Here is a 22,893-nt window from a genome sequence, read left to right as displayed (position 1 = left end):
TATTGTTTACATTTCTTTTCTGAGGCTTCTCAGGAGAAAAATCCTGGTGAAGGGATTTTTCATAAAATATCGCAGTGACACGACACCATAAAAGCTCCCCCAGGTTTTCCATCAGGCCCACAGACCAGGATGTTGCACAAAGACAATATTGCATTTTTAGCCTTTAGCTGGCTGGCAGTCCTTTACAGAACTGCAGGGAAATACCCCAGGTTGTTAAAGCATGAGTAGTGCTTCAGATCTGTTTGATGCTTTGTCCCAAGCTGATATTCCCCTCTGCCTGTTTCCCCATAGCACTGGGTGCAGGCTGCATCTCTGTTTCCACAGGTGCCTACAGCACCAGCACAGAGCTGAAGGGTGCTGTCAGATCTCAGCAGGCTTCAGCCGCATGAATATCCTGGCTGGAACCTAGGCTTTCCAGATAGGCATTAAGTGGGTTAATTCTTAAAATCTTACTTAAAATTGCTGACAAGTTGAGTGCTCAGTTCCCTTAGGATTTTTGAGCAGGTGGAATATATATATCCACCTATATATAGCCAATGGAAAGGACACCAGATTCCCATTCCCAGCTTGTTTAAGGACTGCTATGTGAACAGTCTTGGACAAAGTGCATTTGAGAACCTGATTCATTCTGCTTGCCATTCAATCTTGCACTAAATAAGACATGAAGCTCCAAACACAAAATCAGCCGTTCTTCTGCTCTAACAGTTTGCTGTCAACACAAGACAATAAAATATGAATATTTTAGATTCATAATGCAGACAAATAGGAAATAGGAGCTGTATTGTGCTTCACATGCATGGCTAACTCAGTAATGCTAATGTGATTATCTCACTGAACTTTTGTGCTGTCGCTTAAGGGTAACTTTGCCTTGCTTAGCTGGGGTATACATATTTATTCCTCACAGGCCTAATGTCTTTTTTAAGTTTGTAGAAATACAGAAGCCTGTTCCCGTTCAACTATTACAAGGTAGCATCTTTCCTTGGCAATAAAGTCTTGCGCATAAAAATCATAGAATGATAGAGTTTTTGGTTCTTGTAGAAGTAAGGATAGTGGCTAACAGAGCTGCCATCCTGGACTTCCAGGCAGCAGATTTTTTTCCTTTAAGAAAAGGAAAGAGATCAGAGATCGATCCTTAAAGAGATCAATTCACAGAGTCCTTTGGGGAGCAGTGCCAAGGAGTTCAGAAAGAGCAAAGGAGTTCAGGAAGGCTTGAGATTCTTCAAGCAGGAAATCTTAAAGGTGCAGGAGTAGGCTATCTCCAGGTGCTGAAAGCTGGCTAAAATTCAGGGAAAAAACAGGAGTTCATGACCTTTTTGAAAAAGGGGTAGGCAATTCAGGAAGACTACAGTGATACCATGTGGTTATCAAGGTCAAAATTAGAATTGAAATTAAAAAACCATCAGAAATTGAAAAAACCTAACAGAAATGAAATTTGACTACTACAGTCAAGAGCAATAAAAGATGTTTCTGCAAGTACAAAAGGAGAGCTAAGGAGAATCTTCATCCTTCACTGGATGTATGGGGAGATACAATAACATGCTGTCCTCATTTATATCTGCCCCTCATTGTGATGTCCCTTGTGATGTCACTGGCACCAGAGACATCACAGCCAGGCCAGCCCTGCCCTTCACGCCCACCCCAGCTCAGACCCTCACAATGGCCCCAAGAAACCTCAGTCCCGACACCCAACAAATGCAGACCCACTGCTCTAGAATGGCCTTCAGAGCCTCCCTTTACAAAGCAGGACAAAGCTCCCCTGAACCCTTGGCAAACATAAAACTGGACAATGTGATTCCTGGGTGCTTTGTTCCTTGAGATCCCTTGTGGTGAGATGGGATCAGTTCCCTCGGCACTCATCCTTGTCCTTGTGGGAGTGATCTTGGGGCCTTTGTGACACCCTTGTGTGTGGGGTGCAGAGAAGGACTTGGGGGTTCCAGCAGCAAGGGTCAGACTGGCCCAGGCACAATCTACCTGGTAATATTGGGATTCATATTCCAATAGGGGTTCTCGTGGATGAAAAGCTGTCCATGAGCCAACAGTGAGCATTCACAGCCCAGAAAGCCAGTGAAATCCTGGGCTGCTTCCAAAGAAACCTGGCCAGCAGGTTGAGAGAGATGCTTCTGCCCTCAGGAGGCCCCACCCGGAGCCCTGCACCCAGGCCTGGGCTCCTCAGCACAGGAAAGATGTGGAACTGTTGGAGCAGGCCCAGAGGAGCAGCGGGTCTGCATTTGGTAGATTTCCTGGGGCCATTGTGAGGGTCTGAGGTGGGGCATGAAGGACAGGGCTGGCCTGGCTGTGATGTCTCTGGTGCCAGTGACATCACAAGGGACATCACAATGAGGAGCAGGTATAAATGGCAGCAGGAAGCAGCACTGCCCCAGGGCAGCCTGGATGACACCAAGTGTGCACACACAGCCAGATGCTGCTCTGGATGAGGGCAGGACCACAAACACCCAAGAGAGTGCTTCCAACCCTGCATCCAGGGCCCAGCCCCTTCCAGGCACACCTTGCAAAGGGCACAGTGCCACCACTGGGACTGGGCACAGGCTTTGCTGTCTGCCAGCTCCCTAGCCCCCTCTTCTTTCTGTCTGCTGTCTCCCATCCCTTCTTCCCTCCCTGCCAGCTCCCTTTGTTTTTCTTTTCTTCCTTCCCTCCCCTCTCAGCACTGCTGCACTCCTCTCCCATCTCTTGCAGGTCATAATGCTCATACTATTCCTGCTCTGGCTTGTGCAATGCCTCCGCCATTTCATCACTGTGTACCTGGATGAGGACCTCAACCAGCAGAGGACTCAGGTGATGCAGGAGTTGGCCCCCATGACTGTGGAGCAGAGTTTTGGGTCCTGGGGAGCTGTGCTCTGGACTGCAGTGCAGCAATGCCTGTTCTGGGCCCTTGCTGGATCCCTGATTGTGCTCTTGGCACTCTACTGGTGGCTCAGAAAAAGGGTCCATGAGGTGGACAACAGAAGGGACTCAGAGAGTGAAGAAAGTGAGGATGAAAATCCTGCTGATAGGAATATCATCTGGCTCTTTTCAAGACGCTTCCAGCTGTCAGTGCCAAAGCTGGCTTCTAGGAGACAGGTGGTGCAGGAGCTGCTGAGTGACCTTCTCCGAGTCTCCCACAGCCTCTTTTCAGACAGCTTCTTCCCAGTGCTGGAACCAGTCATTGGGGTGGGCAGTGCCTGTGAAGGATGGAGTCCCCATAAGGAGGAGGACATTGTCTACTGCATGTTTGTGCCCCTGAAGCCGCCCCGTGGACATGCCTTCCACCTGGAGCCAGACTGCACGGGGGAGATGCCACAGACGAGCATGCGCGTCCGCGTGGAGCTGGTGTGCACCTGCACCGGGGAACAGCCTGATCAGAACATGCTGTGCTTCCTCCACCACTCTGAGCAGGAGCTGAAGAGAAATCAGGTGCCCAGCCTTCTACACACCCTGTGCACTGGCCCTTACCTCGATGGGGAGAAAATTGCCCTCTGGTTCCAGACGTTTGTGATCTCAGCCTGGTCGATGCTGCCTCAGTCCCGTCGCTACAGCATGAAGGTGCTCCCTTCCTGCCGCTCCTGCAAGATGAAGCTGATGAAAGCCTCTGGGAGAAGCCTCTTTGTGGAGACAGTATTTAGTGTGCAGCAAGGTGACTCGGACATCTTCCTGAGCAGCCAGCCTCCAGAGGCCCACCTCCCCCCAAGCACAACGTGGCTGGAGAGCTATGCTGTGGCAGAGGCAAAGTTCTTCAGGCATGTGGCCATGCAGGCCCCACCCCACAGCTGCCACCTCAAATGCCTGCGGCTCTGTGCTCGCATTCTGGAGGGCTCAGGCCTTTCTACCTATGCCTTGAAGACCACGGTCATGCACCTCCTGACCTTGATCCCCCTGTCGGAATGGCAGCACAAGTATCTCCTGTTGCGGGTGGATGACACCATGCGCTACCTGCGCTGCTGCCTCGAGGAGAAATGCCTCAAGCACTTCTTCTTTGACAACGAGGACTTGCCCCAGGAGATCTCCTTGCCCCCAGCCTTCCAAGGGGCACGGCCCCTGAACCTCTTCCAGCACCTGGCACAGGATCCAGCCGCTCAGACTGAGGCATTGAAGAAGCTTGATGACCTGCAATATAACTTCTACTTTGGGTTCTGAATGAGACAACTGTAGAATCACAGAATTGTAAAATCACAGAATCATAGAATCGTAGTACTATAGAAGAGTGAAATCGTTAGGTACATAGGAAATCATTCCAATATCATTCTAACCATACTTTGACTTTCTGGGAGCTTTAGTTGATGTAAAGTTTACAACAAATGGTGTGTTTGAATGAACACTGTATCTCTGAGCATCCATGCATCACATTGGCATGGAATGTGGCTGCTCAGCTACCACAGAGTTGGAAATTATTTGGTATAAGATCTGAGGTGGTGGGCTCTGGTTTCTCTGATTCCCTGGCTACCACTCCCCCACTGTCCATGCTCCCGCACTGGGGAAATAGGAATAGTTGGTCACTGTCCACAGCTGTGCTCACTGCTAAGTGGCATTTAATGTTGCTGCCCTCCAGCTGCTCCTGCAAATGCCCTTTTTGAGAGAGTCCATTCCTCCTGTGAGCTTTACTGGGTACAAAGGTGGCAATAAATAATATATTTGAGAAAACACTCATCTGTGAGTCTTCCTGTTCATCCTGGAGAAGAGAAGGCTCCAGGGAAAACTCATTGAAGCCTTCCAGTACTTGGAAGGGATCTTATAAAAAAACAAAAGAGAGTGACTTTTTACATGGTCAGAATAGTGTAGGACAAGGCAGAATAGTTTTGTACTAAAAGAGGACATTTAGATTGCATGTTAGAAAGAAGCTTTTCATTGGGATGCTGCAGAGGCTGTGGCACAGGTTTGCCCAGAGCAGCTGTGGCTGCCCCATCCCTGGAAGTGTTCAAGGCCAGACTGGATTGGGATCTGAGCAAGCTGGTCTGGTGGAAGGTGTCCCTGCCCATGAACTTTAAGGTCTCTTCCTACCCCAACCACTCCAGGATTCTGTGATCTTGGATGGTGTCTTTGGACATGGGCCTGAAGGAGGAGCAGGAGGGGAGCCTGTTGCTATGGGGTTCAGCATTCTGGGGCAGCTGGCAGTGTACAGCCATGCACATAGGAGCTGGGGAAGGCTCTGCAACACAAATCTGAGGGAGCTGGGGATGTGCAGCCTGGAGAAAAGGAGGGTTTAGGGGAACCTCATTGCTCTCAACAACTCCCTGAAAGGTGGTAGCAAGGTAAGGGTTGGCCCTTTCTCCCAGTAACATGTTACAGGACAAGAGGAAATGGCCTCAAGCTGTATGGGGGTGATTTAGATGAGGTATTTGGGAAAGGTTTCTTCCTGGAAAGGGTTGTCCAGCATAGGAACAGGCATCCCAGGGATGTGGTGGAGTCACCATCCCTGGAAATGCTTAAGGGATGCTTCAAGTGCCTGGATGTAGCACTTGAGGACATTGGTTAGTAGTGACCAAGGTGATGGCACTGGGCTGGTGGTTGGATTTAGTGATCTTAAAGGTCATTTCCAACTTTAACAACTCCATGATTTGGCACTGTTTTTGTCCAAGGGACCATCACTATATATGAAAGTACGTTCACACATACATACTGTATGTGATGATCTCTGCTCAACATACTTACAGCATTTCCTCTTGCTTGAGGCAAAGCATTTTGCAGAGAAGTTCCTTTTGCCCTTTGCATCTTCCTGCACCAGGTAGGCACTAGAGCAGTGTGACTTTTTGCCATAACATCTGATGTCCTCTCTTTATGGGATGGTGTGCTGATGCTGTCTTCCACTTCCAGGGCCCTCTGCACACCATTGCTAAAACAATTACACAGATCTTTTTTTTTCCTACTGAAGAACTGCATAGAGCTCTCAAACTATGTTCCAGCTGGAAACATGCTATTAGTCATCACATGAGATAAAATACTGCTTTCCATATGTCTTCTGATGCTTGCCTCATTTACAGGTGTCTTTGCCTTGGATGCCCATGCCATCTGTAAGAGGAGAAGAGAAAGGTGGGCCTGATGTTCTCCCTGCAAATTTGTGGGTGTAGCTAGCCAGCATTGAAGATAACCAAACTGTTCCACACTTTGAAATCTCTCACCAGATCTGAAACAAAGGAAATATGCAGCTTTCTTATTAAAGTGAATGGATAACAACTGAATAATGAATATCTGTGATTAAAATCCCCAGTATCACAGCCCCATCTAATGGACTGGCTGAAAGATATTCAAAGGACCTGCAAAAAGTCTGTCTGTTCTCTAGCAAAATACGTTATCATGATAAACAGGACCCTGTGGCATATTAAACTCTTAATTATGGCACAGGAGGCGTTTTCTCTGAAAATTAAAGAGGTTGCAAAATGGCTACAGCCTCTGGAAGGCAATTCTTAGAAGCAAAATGTAACTCAGTGTTAGTGACTCCTTTATCTACTTCCTTCAGTATTCTCTTGGCACGGATTAATGTGAAGAGGGGAGTCTCCATATTTCTTAGTCATGTTATCATTATGCCAATGACTCTGGAATGCCATAATCCTACAGAGCAGCACAGGCCCAAGGGAAAAACACAAGGAAATCACTGAGAGAAGAGAGATATCAGTTAATCCAGGCTTCATTTGCTATTGTATATTTAAGACCTTTTTTTTTAATTTATGGAAAAAAGGCAGATGATGTGTGGCTTCCAGAGAAGTGTCTTGGCCTGCACAGTGTCAGTCTTGGGGAAGACCAGCCCCAGGGCTGCCTGTGCTGCATCTCTGTAAACCTTCCTGATCCTAAGGCTGGTTACCAGGCTTTTATGTCCGATAACCAAAACCTAGTGGATCAAACCTCACTAAATAGGTACCGGCAGCAGGATGAGTTTTACATGAGCCATGAGTTTTACATCGTCATCCAGAGCTCCTGAAGGGAAGCAGGAAGAATCTTTTCATTTCAGTGGGTGATGGACGGAATAAATACTAGTTTCTGAGTGTCTGCAAAAGTGTTTTAGACACTAGTAATTTTTGTGGTACTAGGTCACTAGGAATTTCTACTGCTTCTTCCTTGGAGCTCTTTAGCTTCTCCAGCAGGGATAGCTGAAAATGGACTTCTTCCCGGATGACTCAGAGCTCTGAGCCCACATCACACTCAGGAGTGCTAATTAGGCCCCTTGCTCCTGGAAACAGGAAGAATTAGGCAGCAGAAGCCCTTTATAAGTGTTCTCATCCTGAGAGCCCACTCTCTTTTCTCTTTTGAATGTTTCCCATTGCTTTGCTCACCTTGTTAAGAGAAAAGCTCAAGCAAGATGTCTTAACATTTCCTGTGTTCCTGAGAGTGAATGCCCAGACACAAACAAGGACTTTTTACTCCAAATCCATAAATCACTGCTGTGTTCCACAGGAGTTCTGAGTTGGGTGTCTGACTGCAATATTTATCATACCCTGTTACATTATGGCCTAGTATGGACATTGGTAAGTGGACTCTGCAGGCCCCATAAAGCCTGGTCAAGGAATAACTGAAGCAGGAACATCTGTTTCTCTGAACTTAAGGGACTCTCAAGTAAATCCCTGTTTAAGCCAAGTTCATTTTGGGAGAGAGATCACTACAGATAGAGAAAATGTGATTTTCTATGCTGACCATGGGTGCCTGTGGGGCTGGAATGACATGGTACAAGCATTAATCTTCTGGATGCAGAGCTATTTCAGCAGCCAAAAAGTTCCCTGGTCCTGACCAAGTGCCAAATTCCCATTTGAATCAGTGTCCTTTCTGGACCTGTACACAAGGAAACACTTCAGGGTTCATTTGGGACATGTTTTAGCTTGGGTTAATGGCTTTGCCGGGAGACTGACTCTTCTGCTTTGGATTAATTCACCCCCAAGAGGCAGTGGGGTCCAAAAGGGCTGCTCCAGGGCTTGGGCAGTGAGCTGTATAGTCACACGAACAGGGCCTGCAGGCACTGGTGGCTGAGCTTTGTGTCACCTCCTCCAGAGCCACCACTAAACAGGAGCAAGAACAGGCAGATGGATGACACCACCCCTGTTAGTGACCAGCACTGTCTCTCCCAAATTCCACACCTAGAACAAGAGACTCGGCTCACTGTAAGGTCATTAGGGAAGAGGAGGCTGAAGCAGTCAGGATTTCTCTATGGGGTGGGCCCCAATTCTGGCCCTGGCTGCTGCATCGTGGCAGATGCCCCACTCTGGAGCAGTCATCAGAAAACAGGGGCATCTAGTGGCTGAGCCAGAAAGTTCAATTAACACCACCATTCCCTTGAATGTCAGTTTGCCTTTCCCCTCTCTCAGCTCTACAAATAAAAATATTTATGCCATAAGATTACCTGAAGAGGAGGGAGAGGCAAAATTCTCAGCAGATTTCACGCTCTTGGAGCAGCGTTTCTGACCCATCTGTGACCTTTACACCAGTGTAACCTGATTAAATGAAGCTTTTGCTGGTTTCTGCTGCAGGTGCTGCTCTGGACAGACAGACCTACATCCCCGGGACCCAAATCCCCTGCTGATTCATGGCAGAGGAACTGTTGTCTCTTTCTGTTCTGACCAAGGCAGAGTTTGGCCCTGAGCACAGCTGTGCATTGCAAGCACCATCGCTGTGTGTGACAGCCCTGCTGGCCTGGGCTCCTCAGTGCCTGCTGTGCCCAAGGATTGCAGTTGCTGGTGACCATCCCCCTGCAGCATTGAGCTGTAGCCTGAGTGCAGCCAGGCCACTGGAGCTGCTCCTCACCACAGTGAGTTAGGGACAGGGAGGGGTGTGACTGTGTTCACAGGGGTCCCAGGATGAGGGAAGAGACAAGGATCTGACTCCATGTTTCAGAAGGCTTGATTTATTATTTTATGATATATATTATATTAAAACTATACTAAAAGAATAGAAGAAACAATTTAATCAGAAGGCTAGATAAGAAGAGAAAAAGAAGGAATAACAAAGGCTTGTGACTGACCGAGACACTCCAGACATCTGGACTGTGATTGGCCATTAATTACAAACAACCACATGGGACCAATCACAGATGCACCTGTTGCATTCCACAGCAGCAGATAATCACTGTTTACATTTTGTTCCTGAGGTCTCTCAGCTTCTCAGGTGACAAAAATCTTAAGGAAAAGATTTTTCAGAAAATATCATGGCTACAGAGGTGTGTTTTGTTCCTGTGGCTCCCACCGCCCAGCTCTATCCTCTTAGCTGATGGCTCCAGAGCAGAGGCATTGCAGCAGCTCCTCCTTCCCTTCTCTAGGGAGGGGGCCCCATGTTTTCTTTATGGACAGGTACCTTCCAGACCCTTGAGGGTTTTCCCCTGCAGGGAAGAAAAGGGAGATTATGAGAAATCCAGGTGAGGAAGTATTGTTTGCTTTAATAGCAGACATATGTTACAGCTCCAGGTATAATTCCCTTACACAGTGCTCTGAGCCTGCACATGCAGCCCTTGCACACAGCACTCTTCAACCTATTCACATCCTAGGAACTGCAAATGGAACTATCTGGTCAGTAATTGTCCCTGGCAGTGATAGCTTTCAGTCCCTCTTGCTCTATTAGGTTCCCATCAGCATCCCTGGCTTAGTGTGATCTGAATTTACCTGAATTCTCCCTAATGTGTGGACAGAGCTGGCATATTGCAAAGGGACTGTCATGCAGGAGAGGTCCAAGTTTTCCTATTCAATGGCTAAACAGAGGACAGCCCAGTCCCCTGAGATGTCAGGCATCAATCAAATGCAAAATTTATTATTTTATTAAGCAAAATGAATGAGGGAGAAAGCACAAAGTGAAGAACTGAGGGCTGAATGCTAATAGGGCTATTGCTGTTATGCAATTCTCTACAGAAAATCAAGACAAATGATAATACTGGAAAGGCATATTATTATTTTATAGGCTTAGTCCCAAAGTGAGGGGAGGAGAGAGAATAAACATGCACAGCTGTTTTCCCCTTTTCTGGCCACTTTGATGCACTTACAGGATACATAATTTTGCAAGGTCTGTACATGCTCCCTGAGTCACAGCTCAACTCACCAATAAACATGCATAGATGTGCATTCTCTGTACAAATACTATTTATTTTGGTGAATTTAGCAGGCTGGCAGTCAGTTAAGGAAAGAGAGGTTCTGCAAGGTGGTTCCTGCTGTGACTGCAGTTCAGGTGAACATGGACAAGCCCAGCTCAGGTGAGTACACACCCAAACCCAGCTGGCAGTGGGTCCATGCAGAAGAGAGCATGGTGACCAGCTGCCCTAAAGGTAGGGAAATAAATCAGTCCTGAGGCCATATTCAGCTGTGCTGGTTGCAGCAGAGGATTAGGACTTAGCTCAGGTCTGTCATGAAGAGTTGGAGATCCCCTCCTTTTCTTGCACTGCAATAAACAGATTTACAGAGTGGACACATACTTGGAAATCCTGGTTATCTGCTGTCTTGAGGGGTTTTTTATGTCCATATCCAAAAAAAAGAAAAAAAATGCACAGAGATATGATTTGCCAGTTGAGGAAACACTGGTAACAATTTTGATAGCAAATCTTTTGGCTAAATGACTTTTAAATGGAAGCCTTGGGATCAGTTACAGAAGAGTTACATGTGAACAAGGGCATTATTATTTGTATCCCTGTTCCAGTGTGGAAAATAGCTACTGTGATGGCCTCCCCTTGGTGCACATCAGAGGATGCCATGTGGGCACAGACCAGCCCACAGAGAAGCACCTGTCCAGATAACATTTCCTTTTCCATTGGCTCCAGCCACCTGCATGGATCTGGTCATCTTTTAATACCTTTAATTAAAAATCTGAGAAACCAGCACAAAAATGTGAAAGAGAAACTGGCTCCTTTGCTCACTCCTTGTGAGAGGAGTTGGGGAAGCTCAGAGCAAGACCAGCAGGGGCCTGTCTCACTGGAATTGTGGCATGGGCAATGTTCATTTTCCAAACAGCCTTGACAATGCCCTGCATGACACCAGGGACTTGCTGCTGAGTGTGCAGCTGCACCTTGGCTGGAGGAGACACATGGTCATTGGGTTTGTCTCCACTGGTTGCTCTGAACTCCCCTTAATCTCTGCAGTTGTTGACCTGGTGTAATGCCTGATTTTCTTTTGAGTGGAATAAGCTAAGCAGCATTCTGATGGTAGAAATTGGTCAGAGCAGGCAGGGACTGCTTCTTACTCCCTCCTTTTCCTGTGCAGCAGTGAGAATGTTGTGGCTCTATTCAATATGTAAGCATCCTCTGCATAGCCTCAATATTGAAAAAAAAAAATATTCCATGAATGGCAATATTTACTGTAGTGAGCTTAAAACCCCCTCAAGTCTACTGTCCTGGAAAGCAGCTCCACCTCTCCAAGGCAATATTTACTATAGTGAGCTTAAAACCCCCTCAAATCCACTAGAAGACTGTCTTGGAAAGGAAAGCAGCTCCACCTCTCAGGATAGCTGCTCTCCTCAGCCAGCTCTAGAGCTTGGGCAAGAGCTTGACACTGGGGCAGTGGCAGAGAGCTACCAGAGATCACTCACAATAATTCATTCTGAGATCACGATTTTCTCTTGGCACCCATCCACCAACACAGTCACCACAGCTCAGGTGACAACTCTGCCATGTGTTAAGCTGCAGGAACCCACCTGTGTGTCTAGCTGCAGTGATATGTTAATATTTTAAACATTTGGAGCTATTGCCTATCCTCCAGCTAAACAAGAAGGTCTTTTTCACCTACTTTTAATTTCCTTTCCATGCTGGTGAAAGCAGTTGGCGTCTGCTGTGGTGATGAACGACCTTGCTGAGCCCATATAAAAGCCAACAGTTCTTGGTAGTCCAGTTCAGTGGTGCCTGGACTGCTTTCTTCAGCAAGAGCTGCAGGCACTCTGCTCCAGTTCCTCATTGATCATTGCAGATACTGGGGAAAAACACCTCTTCCCTCTGGATTCAGTCAGGAGCTGCCATGTACTTCATCAGGTGGGAGACTGAGCCTGGAGCAGGGAAGCTTGTGCTCTGCTAGGAGTCTTTTCCATTTGTTTCACTTTTCCAGCTCTTTGATAATGTTCCCAAGGCTAGGATCTTTCAAGGCCATCACCCACTGTTCTCGTGGGAAGCTGATCCTGGTCTGTCAGTGTGACAGGAGAGGCAATGCCAGTGTGAGGACCCTTACAAAACCACAGCCTGCAGAGACTGAAAATCTTATCACTCTAAAAAAGACATTTAATCCTCAGGTAACAGAGATGCAAAGAGGGCATCCCCCTGTTTCTGGGAAACTCACAAATCTGTGTGTCCCAGCAGACAGTTCAAAGCTGGTTGTTTGATTTCTAAAATTTAATGAAACTGTGAGAGAGAAGGCTTCTGGCTTTCAGCAAAGAAAGGATTTTTACAGGCTCAGATGATTAACACACACTTATCTCTGTCAGTTACTGAGGGAAAGTGAGGTCCTGCGGTTCAGGTGTGTGCCTGGGATACTGGAGCTTTGCAGATTTTTAATGGTTGAAGTGATCTTCCTAATCATCCTAACCTTCCACATGACAGAGAGAAAAGGAGCTGCCCCAGACCTCTTCAGCAAGGATGTTTGGTTACATTGATGGTTTATATTCCTGATCTTTCCTGAAATGATTGCAATGTAGACTGCTTTGTAGACTGCAATGTAGACTGCAATGTAGACCACTGCTTGGTCTCTAGCAGTGGCACAGGCTGAGGGCAGTTCATTGATTCCCTCCATCCAGGTCTGAGCTGGGATTCAGGAGTGCTGAGGATGGTGCTGTGTGGTACAGCATTGGTGCCTCACCCCCCCCAGCATCAGGTGAGGTCTTACCAGGGCTGCACCTCTGTGGATCTCAAGCCACTGCACTCCCCTGCAGGGGAAGGCAATTCTTGCTGAGGAAAAAGGGATGGATCTCATGGCTCAGAGCCTTTAAACAGGCTCCTTTCCAGGAGCCAGTTCTGTCCCCTGTCTCACACAGCAAATGTGTCTAGAGGGTGACTTGCTGCCCTGCTCCCCCATGATCCTATTGTCACAGTCATATCTTCTGGAAAAATCCCTTTGCCCAGGATTCTTCTCCTGGGAAGCTGAGAAGTCTCAGAGAAAAAGGAAAACAATAATTATCTGCTTTGCTTCTCCTGTGTTTTGCTGCTTTGAAATGTATTTGGACATTGTTTACCAACAAGTGCATGTTTCATTGGTTTCATGTGACTTGTTTTGACTTATTGATGAATCAGGGTCAAGCTGTGTCAAGGCTCTGGAAGGAGTCATGACTTTTCATTATATCTTTTTAGCCTTCTGTAAGTATCCTTTCTATGCTCTTTACTATTGTTTAGTATAGTATCCTTTAATATAATATGGTATCATAAAATAATAAATTTGCCTTCTAAGAACGTGGAGTCGGATTCATCATTCCTTACTCCTATGGGGCAACTCACAAATACAATATCCTATGACTGTTAAAGCTTTGCTTTAATAACAACTAATTATTGCTCAGTTATGAGGTCCAAAGCTACTTGCACAGGTTGTATGAGTGAAACAGGGCCCACAGGCCAAAGGGAGATGACAGCCAAGAGTAGGTAAAAGCCCTTTTGACCATCATCTCTCAGACTTAGCTACACTGCTAGAATGGTTTGCAACACAGGCCCAGAAATCTTCTCCAGTGTTAAACACTTTAGTGCTAAAGCACTGTAAAAATTATTAAAGGTTTCTGTTCAGACAGGACTTTGATTAGAATTTTGCTCATATTATTACAAACTACCACCTTCACATTCTTCCCTGGTTGCAGAGAGTTCAGCCAGGGCCACCTTTGCCGCATTTAATCAGCCTGGGCATATTAACTACAAATTCCTGCAACACTTGAAACACTTAGGTATTAAATATGTGCCCATAACTGATGATTACTAATTTTTTTACTTGGAAATTTATCAACAGGGTTGAATAATCGTTCATTTCCCCACTCTGGCTTGCACTGGAATTAATTACATTAATTCCCAAAGTTTTGATAGTGACCTGAGACATTCCCTTCAGTGTTGTATAGGGATCTTTCACAAACACAAACTAAAAACCAAGCTATGTCAAACCATGACCAGGGTTTACTGTAAATGTCAATGAGGTACAACAGTATAATAACTTCATTTTAATGAAGAAAACTGAATCCTGATATTTTCAGTCCCAGGCCAGGAATCCAGTTTGCTGTTTTCCCTGTACTTTCTGCACAAATTTCACTCCAGTCATGGAGCTGAGGGACTGCAGTGTTAATTTCTGGATTACTCACCCTGTTACACATTGGTGGCATCTTTTTCACCACCTGCTGAACATGTGTTTAAAAAATGATGTTCCAATGGACATGCTAGGGGAATGCTCCCCTCCAAATGTGACAGACTTCATGCTGGGAATGAAATCATTTGACCCCAAAAATGTGACACAGTTTCATTATGGCAGGGCAGAAGGTTGGGGATCACAGTGGTCTGAACTTGCAATGTTGTCAGTTATGTCAGGTGTCAGAGGTTCAGAATTCCCTCTTGAAATGCCTGCAGGGCCTCACTTAGCAAGTGCTTAGACCTCTCTGACAGTGATGCCTTAGGATATTTTAGGTCAGTGAATGCCTGGAGAAGTGCATCTACAAAATATTTCTTGGTAATTCTGCTTCCCCTGTAGCAGGAAGGAGAATTACCAAGAGCTGAACCAAACTTTGGCCAATGACTCCTAGAGTAACTAGGACTGAATTTTGCCAAAGTATCTCCACATAGTGGGGAAAAAAAAAATATCAGACTGTAGTAGGGACTGGATGTGTCTTCAACCCCTGGAACAATTTTGCACAGAGCTAATTTTGAAGCAGAGGGATATGCAACTGTGCACAGAGCTTCTCCAGGGGGAAATAAAAATAGTCTTATTATGCTAGTGATAAAAATGTCTGTTTCTATGTGTACAGATCTTTGAAACTCTTCTAGTACAAAATTTGCTCTGCTTTTGCATCACCACTTCTAACACTCAGCTCTGACAATTGTTGAATAGCTGACCTGTGTCTGCACAGCCCGCTTCTGTAATTAAAGAGGCTGAAATGGTGGCTATAGGGGCAGAATTTTTGAGAATATTCTAAGAATCATACTGGCTAATCCAGGCATTCATTGCTCTAATCCCATAAACACTATGGGCTATCATGCCAAGAAGAGTCCCTAATTTCCATACCAGCCCTGCAGCAATAGGAAAAGCACTCAATATTCCTCTCACTGTCCTCACTCATCTCCCTCTGACGATGTTTTTAAAATACAGTCCTGCAAATATGTCGAACTCAGAGTAGTGTCAGGACAGCTGCTAATCATGTGGCAATGATGCCTTTTCTGATGGATGTTTCTGTTATTACAATTGAAGTTTTGTCTCTTGAAATTAAGAAAGAGTAATTAACGTATTTAGCGCCATGGGCTGATAGAATTGTTTTGACACTGATTCTTGAAGAAGCTGAAGTACTCCATCTTCCCTCCCAGCACTGTCTTATATGGGGATTTCAGGAAAATAGTTGAGAATTTTAAGTCATCTGGGGCAATGTCTTGATTGCATTTGAGGTGACTTTTAAGGGTGAAGAAACATCTGGCACCTTTTAAAAAGTAATATTGGTGAAGAAAATAGAGGAAAAAAGAGAATACTGGCAAGAGGTGGTAAACATACAATCACCATAAAGGCAGAAAATGTGCCATGGAAGATTTTTGTTTGTTGGTATCATGAAACACTCAGCATCCCTAGGAAAAGCTGTTAGAAACAGACAAGTGGGGTAGCTCTGAAGGAGCAGGTTGGAGCTAATCCTTCAGTCTCAGGTCTGTGGATTCCCTTCATGATCATGACAAATAACATAACTCTGCCCTACTTTTTCCTCTGTAGAGGAGACTAGCATTGAGATGCTGCAGGGCTTAAATCTCTCCTCTGTGTATGATACAAATAGGTGCAGATGTATGTAGGCACAGTATTTTGGAGTGGCTCAGAAGTGAATGAACCAGAATAGGCCAGGGTTACTTAATGTACATGATGCAGGCTATGACAGCAAGTGTTTTTGCTTCTGGAGAATAAGAAACTTCCTCCTTTCTGAGTCCATTTTGTTTCTCCTTCTCCAAAAATATCAGGGGTGGAGCTACTAAACTGTAGCAGACTGTTGTCATCTTCAAGGTGCAAGACACAAAGCTGTCTTAATTTTCCCTGGAGAAGCATTTAGAAAGTAGAACATTTAAGTGCCCAATTCCTTCAAAAACACTGGACTGTTTTAGAACAGTCTTGATGAAGGGGACCTTGACCCAGAAAATCACCTTCTTTCAGGATAATACATATTAAGTGTGCATCTAAGCACTCCTCAGAGCTGGTGCAGCCAGATCAGAAACAGCAAGAGAGAAAAGAGCAAGCGGTTTTGAGCACGCAGGAGAATCAAAGAAATAACCAGCATGGCCCTGTGGTAGAGATATCACTGGAGATGGGGGTTGGCAAAATGATAACGGTGAAAGTACCAGGCTCTGGGTCTTGTGAGCCTGAGAGGAGGTGACAGAGCTGTACAGAGATACAGCTGGGGTGTTACATACATGGCACATGGAGGATCTGTCATTTCAAGAGAAGCTGTCAGGTTGAAAGCTTCGGATGGGGATTGGGTTTTTTTTTAGTTCAGAGGCAGTGGATATAATTATGACAATTTGCATAAAAGTCAAGCCCCTTGTACAATTTAATGGGGCTTGGCAGGAGGGTTTGGGAACACCCAAGGTGTTGGAGAGGCAGGGAAGAGCTGGAGCAGGAGCTGCTGCTTGTGGGACACAAGCTGGAGCTGCCCAGAGCAGGGGAGCTGGGCTAGAGGCAGCAGAGCCACAGCCACAGCCACAGCCTGAGCCTCTGAAGCAGCTTTCTAATGGAATATTTCTAATTCACAGTATATCTGAGGCTCCACCTTCAGAGACAGGTCCCATTAAAGGCAGGCAGCTCTGGAAACCCTGCCAGCTTCCTTGAGGATGGAAGAGCCCTTCTGCAAACTCTCCTTAAGCTGGGATTTTAGGAGCCAAAAGTGGAGCTGAGAGAAGAGCAAAGTCCTGTCAGGAATCAATGGGAGCCACTGCCACCTGCCAAAAGTGGGTCTCATTCCTCTGTGGGTTTCCTTTTGCTGCCCCAGGTTTTGACACCCAGGAGGAATGAGTAGAGAGGGTCTCAGCAGGCTGCCTCTCTGGCACTCTGCTGCACGGTGCTCAGAACTTCCCACCTCCATTATCAAGAGAAGGTGACTGAGTCTAAACCTCCCTGTCACCCATGGGAAAAGAGCCAGGCTTGACATGTTAAGGGAGTTCATGCCCTTCTAGGATTCCTCTTCTTGCCTGGTAGGAGGTAAACCAAATATATCTTCTAATCTATTGAGGGGTGGAAGATTTTTTGGGGTTTTGCTTGTCTGGGCTGCAGGTTTTCTGGTATCTGTGAAAAGAAGGAGTCAGAAAAAAAGGACTTGGGTCAAATTTGGGGTGAAGGATTAAAATACAAGCTTCTACTGTTCTAAGCCATTTAGAGCCAGAAGAGGACTAAACCATGCAAGTGGATGCTGTGGTTTTAGTATGACCATAATTAAAGCAGTGGGCAGTTGTGCAAACTGGAAATTCATTTAAACCATTGCTACATAAGCACCTTGATATGAAATTAGTACCTAATTCAGAGCCCCCAAGAGAGAAAATTCTGGCTTGTACTCTGCCTACATACATTCAAATTAATGCATAATGCAGCAAGTTTCTTCCTCTCTCTGCCTGCCCCTTTCTCTTTCTCACACACACAGACGCACGCACGCAGCTGAACTCCCACACAAGTTCTGTGGGGAAATTACAGCCTGCTCATGTCACTCCCTTCTTTGTCACTGAAATAGTGCCATAGGTCTGGAAAGTGATGTCTCTGTGCAGTACCAAACTTTTTCTAGCTCTGGAACATCTTACTTTGATAATACATAAATTAGAGTTTTCTGTGTAAGTCAACAAATTGATTTTTTTTCCTCAAAGGCTGGATTGCATCAACACTAGCCATAGAGTAGCTTTCATGTTTGCAAATTTTTGGGAGCTAGGCATGAAGAACCAAACTTTTCTGTTGTCAGGTCACATTAACTCTGGGGTTTCTCACAGGCAAATTGTGTCTTGAACACTCTGCATGATTCACAAAAAAAAAAAAAAAAAGGGCCCTTCTCCATGTAAAGCATCAGCTTCCATTAAGCAGAAGGAATAAACCACTGCATGCAAAAGATGTGAGCACGTGGCTTGTGAATAATCAGAACAAGTTTAGAAAAATCACCTCAGAGCATGGCAGGCAGCAGTAACACCCTCGGTATCTGATCCTCTGAGAGCAGAGCAAGTGGCATCCTCTTGGTGCTGAAAAGAGAGCACAGCTCCTGGCTCTTATCAGTGGCAGTGGGAGGGAGTTTTGGTGCTCTGAAGCTGCAGGGAATCTCAGTGGTGGAGGTGAGCAAGGGGCAGGAATGATCATTTGCCTCAATGCTCAGCAGGAGCCAGGGCAAGTGGCTGCCAAGGGGCAACAGTGGAAACCTGGAAGGTGGGAGGCAGTGTAGGAACTATGCAGAGATGGGCTTGAGGAAAATTCTGTCATTGCAATCCAGGAATTACTCACTTTAGGGAGACAGAGGGCTATGGCTATATACCCATCAGCAGAGATCAATGGCTTAAAACCTTCAATATTTAATGAGGAACCTTGTCTAAATACTCCTGCTCCACTCCCTTTCTCTTTGCATTGTGGCAGAGATGAGCAAAGTTTCAGCCCAGGGCATCCTTCCACACTAATAAAACACATTCCCTTGGAACTATAGGAAGGTTGCTAATTGCCTGCAGTCTCAACCATAAGCCTGCAAAAAATCACCCTGGTCTAGTACCAGTGGAGGTCCAGTACCTGCTGCCATCATATTGCAAAGCAGAAGACTTTGCCCATGTACACCAGGTGTCATCTACTGTCCTGCCAGATGTGTGCAGCATGGAAAAAAATCACCTGCCACAGGGGATTGGGAAATAGTTGTGGGTCTGGCCCAGATTAGAACATCATGCCCCTTAGAGAGGGTTAAGAGAAACCCTAAGAAACATCCTGTGGAGTGTTTTTTACCCTTCACAAGGCATATACCCCCAATGGTTTCCTAATATTGGAGTTTATTGTGGCTTCACCCAACAAATGGATTCTGAATGTTAATGACTCCATTTATTTCAGCCCCAAAGCAGGTATTTCTATCCTCAGCTCTGTGCGTATTGAACATCTCACTGGGTCTCTTGTGGTTTCTCAGCCAAGCTTGAGAAATTGGAGGGAGGGGTACACCAACATTCCCAGTGTCGACTTGTAAATTTCAGATACTTTATTCCTTCATCAGCACTGGGGAAACTCATTATGCACATGATTTTGGACGTGGAAAATGCTTGACTTCACCATTTTTCTTGACATGGAAATTTAGAATGGTTCTTCCAACTTTTTCTCCAGGACATTTGGGAAGGCACCACCAGAACTTCACCTGAGAGCAAAACTCTTAACAGCAAAAAGTTCTCAGCAACACTGTCAGATCCCTCTGGAAGGTCTTTCCTTGGCCTTGTAGATCAGAAAATGACAGCATTCAAACATTTGTGTGCAGATGAAAAATGAAAATCAGTTCAACTGATTTTGTTCAACTCACTGCAGCCAAATTAAGTAGAAAATGAAATATTTTAAGAGGCATCCTATGGTAGGTGAATTTGAATTAGCTGCAAACATGGATGATTTTCTTCCAATCACTAGACCACACAGAACTGCTGCTTGGATTTAACTCCCCCTTCATCTCACATATGTCTTTCCTTTATTTCCTGGCATAGATAGATGTGTGATTAAACTATCACTTTTGATATTCCCAAAAAGCTGAGGAAAGGAGATTACACTATAAATCATACAAATCTTCCTTCCCACCTGTTTGTGAATTTTAGACAGCTTTAATTTTTTTCTGTTGTAATTACAGCAAATTGTAATAGAGATAAAATATAAAGTGCTGTAAGTATTTTTTAGAGTGTTGGATTCATGAGATCAGTTTATAGAGATAATTTTGTCAACAAATGCAAAGTCATTTAGGGGTTTTTGCTTGTTATGAAAGCTGTTAGATTAAAATACTGCTTAAACTTGTTACTTCTTTGTGCTAAAACAAGTGAAAATATGGCATCCCACTGAGCTGGTCACTGTCTTATTTTTCATTTTTGGGCAGGATATCCCCAAATTCAGCCTCCATTCATATGCCTGCTACAGCTGCCCCCACAATATATCCTCCATATCCAAGCCCAAGACCACCAGCAGCACTGGAAGCCCTTGGGTGTTGATAGAAACTTTGCTGTCAGAGCCTCTGGGCTCTTGGGGAGTTCACAGAGGATGGCCTGAACATCTGTGGTCATGGGCTCAGTCCAAAAGGAAAGGCTCGGAAATGGTGGGATTTGAATCGAGCTCTGGACTGGCTTAGGGGGGATCAGCAAATGGACTCAGAGCAAACACAAACCAAGTTATTGGGACCTGACATGCATATGAGTCACTTCATCCACTGCTGAATTAGAGGCACAGTGAGGACCTCCAATAGTTCAGCTGTGTCTGGTTAAATTTTACCTGCTGAAATAGTGCAGCCTTCTTCACTTGCAGGGCTAGAGTGTCAGTCAGGTGTGTTGGATCCCAGGTTTCTCAGAGTTTGCAGGTGGGTCTGTAAATGGGGCCCAGGTGGGAGCAAGCTCAGGTGCAGTCAGGGCATCCTCACCAGCCAGGAGCAGTTTTCATTCAGCCAGTCTGGACATAATTGTGGACTAGACACTCTATGTCCCATGTACATTTTTAATTGTGGCAGCATGAATGAAGAGATGAAATAACAGCATCAGGCTGTTGATGGGGAAATATTTCCATGAGGAGAAAATATTTAGTACAATACAGCCAACCAGTAAGCTTCCTCCTCCACTCCCCACAGCTTGTGGGAACTCTGTGTCCATCTGTATGCCCTCCACATTCACACACTGCTGATCTAACTTTTTCTGTAAAACTAGGAGAACAGGTTGTTTCAGAGGAGAACTCTTCTTACCTGATGACCTGGCACAAGAGGATCTGATGAACATGGTACAGGGACTGGGAAAGATGACATGGACATACACACAAGACATGACCTCAGCACTGAGAGGGTAAATGGCATTTCAGAAGCTCACAGAATGGTATGAGAGCACATTCCCAATGAACTCTTCAAACTGGATGAATAATTCAGAATAACATTTATACTACTCACTTTGCTTGCTTTAACTGTGAGTAAATGTCAGATGTTTTTTTGAGATGCACTAACCTCAAAACCATTTATACAGTCACTGCTCTTTCAAGCCCTTATAACCCCAAAACCAAAGGACTACACATAGTTGTATGAAAGATCTGCTGGCTCAGAACCCTTGTCCCAAAATAATGATGCAGTCCATTGGTCGCTAGTGCTCTGTTTGCAATAGTTATTTGGGATTTGTGCAGTTATGCTCATGGGATAAATCTCAGGAGGCTGTGAGTTGGTAGCTTGGTTCAGAGCCATTAGAAAGTTGTAATAACTGTAATGCAATTGCAGACATCAGCATCCTTCCTCTTACATTGTTACTTTTTCATTTGCCCTTGGTCAGACCAAATGCTCCCTGGGCAACCCCAGGCCTTGGTGGAAATGCAGAACAAGCACTGGGGCAGTGTGTGAAGGTCTTTCAACAGAGGGGTGAACACCCACCCACTGAGAGCTGAAAGCCACACAGGATGAAGATATGGGGGGGTCTCATTTCTGGTATTTGAAGCACCAGGACAGGGCTGCCTGGAGTGGGATTCCAAGGGATAGAGAATGTATCTACACCAGTTTGTGCTGTGGAGCCATGTGGATTTGCAGTGAGTAACAAGTGAGAGCTGCGTGTGTTGCACTGGAGTATCTCTCCAATTATACAACAGTTACACTTTCTGGTACTTGCAGTTATTATTAAATCCATAATCAGTCTATTCCCCACATGTATGAGAATCTCTCCCATGCTAATACAATATAATTAAAACAGCCCCTGTTTCAACAGTATCTGCATTAAAAAAGAACACCAAAGAGATCATAATAGGTGGAAAGAGGTTAATAATAGGTCATGTGGTTAATCTTCCAGTTACAAGGGCAAACACTAATTACAGGACTGGGAAGGGAAAGGGCAGCCTGATTGCAATGTGATTATGGTGACCTTGTTAAGGAGTGATCCAAGTCATGATGGGGCCTCAATAAATAAAGATAATAATCCCTCAGCACCTCCCAGTGAACGTCAGACAAATGCTGAGAGCAGCATTAGCCCTCTCTGCAGGCTGGGTGGGAGGTTGGATGCTGAGCTGTGTTATTCCCCAGCTCCATCCTCAGCACAGCAGGATTGCTGGCTTCTCCTGCTCACTGAGAAAAACAAAAGCACTGGCCACTGATAACAAATAGATCAAGCTGATTTCTAAAGGGCTCTGCAGTACAGCATGTTGCAAATTACAGCAAATTTCAACACACTTGAGTTGGGAGATACGGCAGAGCTATGCAATTTATGACCTTGTCAATGGAATGGTGGGAATTCCCAGGGAGATGCAAAAATACTGGTTGTCATCTTAGAAAAATGGTAAAATTTCAAGCTTTTTCAGGTCTTTTTTTAACCAAAAGCATAAGCTCCCCTGCCCAGGAAAACATGTCCTACAGCTTATAACAGTTTCATTATCTCAGCAGAGAACTCGCTGTCTGTTCTGCAAACTGGTCCATGGAGAAATTAGCAGGCTCCCAAATTTAATTAGGGCAGGACTCAGACAGGGAACACAGTGAGGTTAACACAGATGTCTGTATGTCCCATCATTCTCACATCCTGTAATAAACAGGCATTTGGGGACCAGTATCAGCCAGGGATGGAACCAAACAGTCCTGCATTATAGACACGAGGCTGGTGCCTGCTGAACGCTCATAGAACCACTGGGTCAT

General features: G+C 45.4%; 1 protein-coding gene across 1 annotated transcript; it reads left to right on the top strand.

Annotated features, from left to right (window-relative positions):
- Positions 1-2,700: 2,700 nt before the first annotated feature.
- On the top strand, positions 2,701-4,131 carry LOC131085157 (inositol 1,4,5-trisphosphate receptor-interacting protein-like 1). The gene has a single exon (XM_058027015.1). The coding sequence runs from the start codon at positions 2,701-2,703 to the stop codon at positions 4,129-4,131; it is 1,431 nt and encodes a 476-aa protein (XP_057882998.1).
- Positions 4,132-22,893: the final 18,762 nt, after the last annotated feature.

This window comes from Melospiza georgiana, chromosome 6 (assembly GCF_028018845.1).
Source record: "Melospiza georgiana isolate bMelGeo1 chromosome 6, bMelGeo1.pri, whole genome shotgun sequence".
NCBI classification, from domain to species: domain Eukaryota; kingdom Metazoa; phylum Chordata; class Aves; order Passeriformes; family Passerellidae; genus Melospiza; species Melospiza georgiana.
Note: the sequence above shows the minus strand (reverse complement) of the source record. Positions and strands in the feature narration are given on the sequence as shown.

Coding starts and splice junctions, on each gene's coding strand:
- LOC131085157 (XM_058027015.1), top strand. CDS start 2,701: ATGCTCATACTATTCCTGCTCTGGCTTGTGCAATGCCTCCGCCATTTC.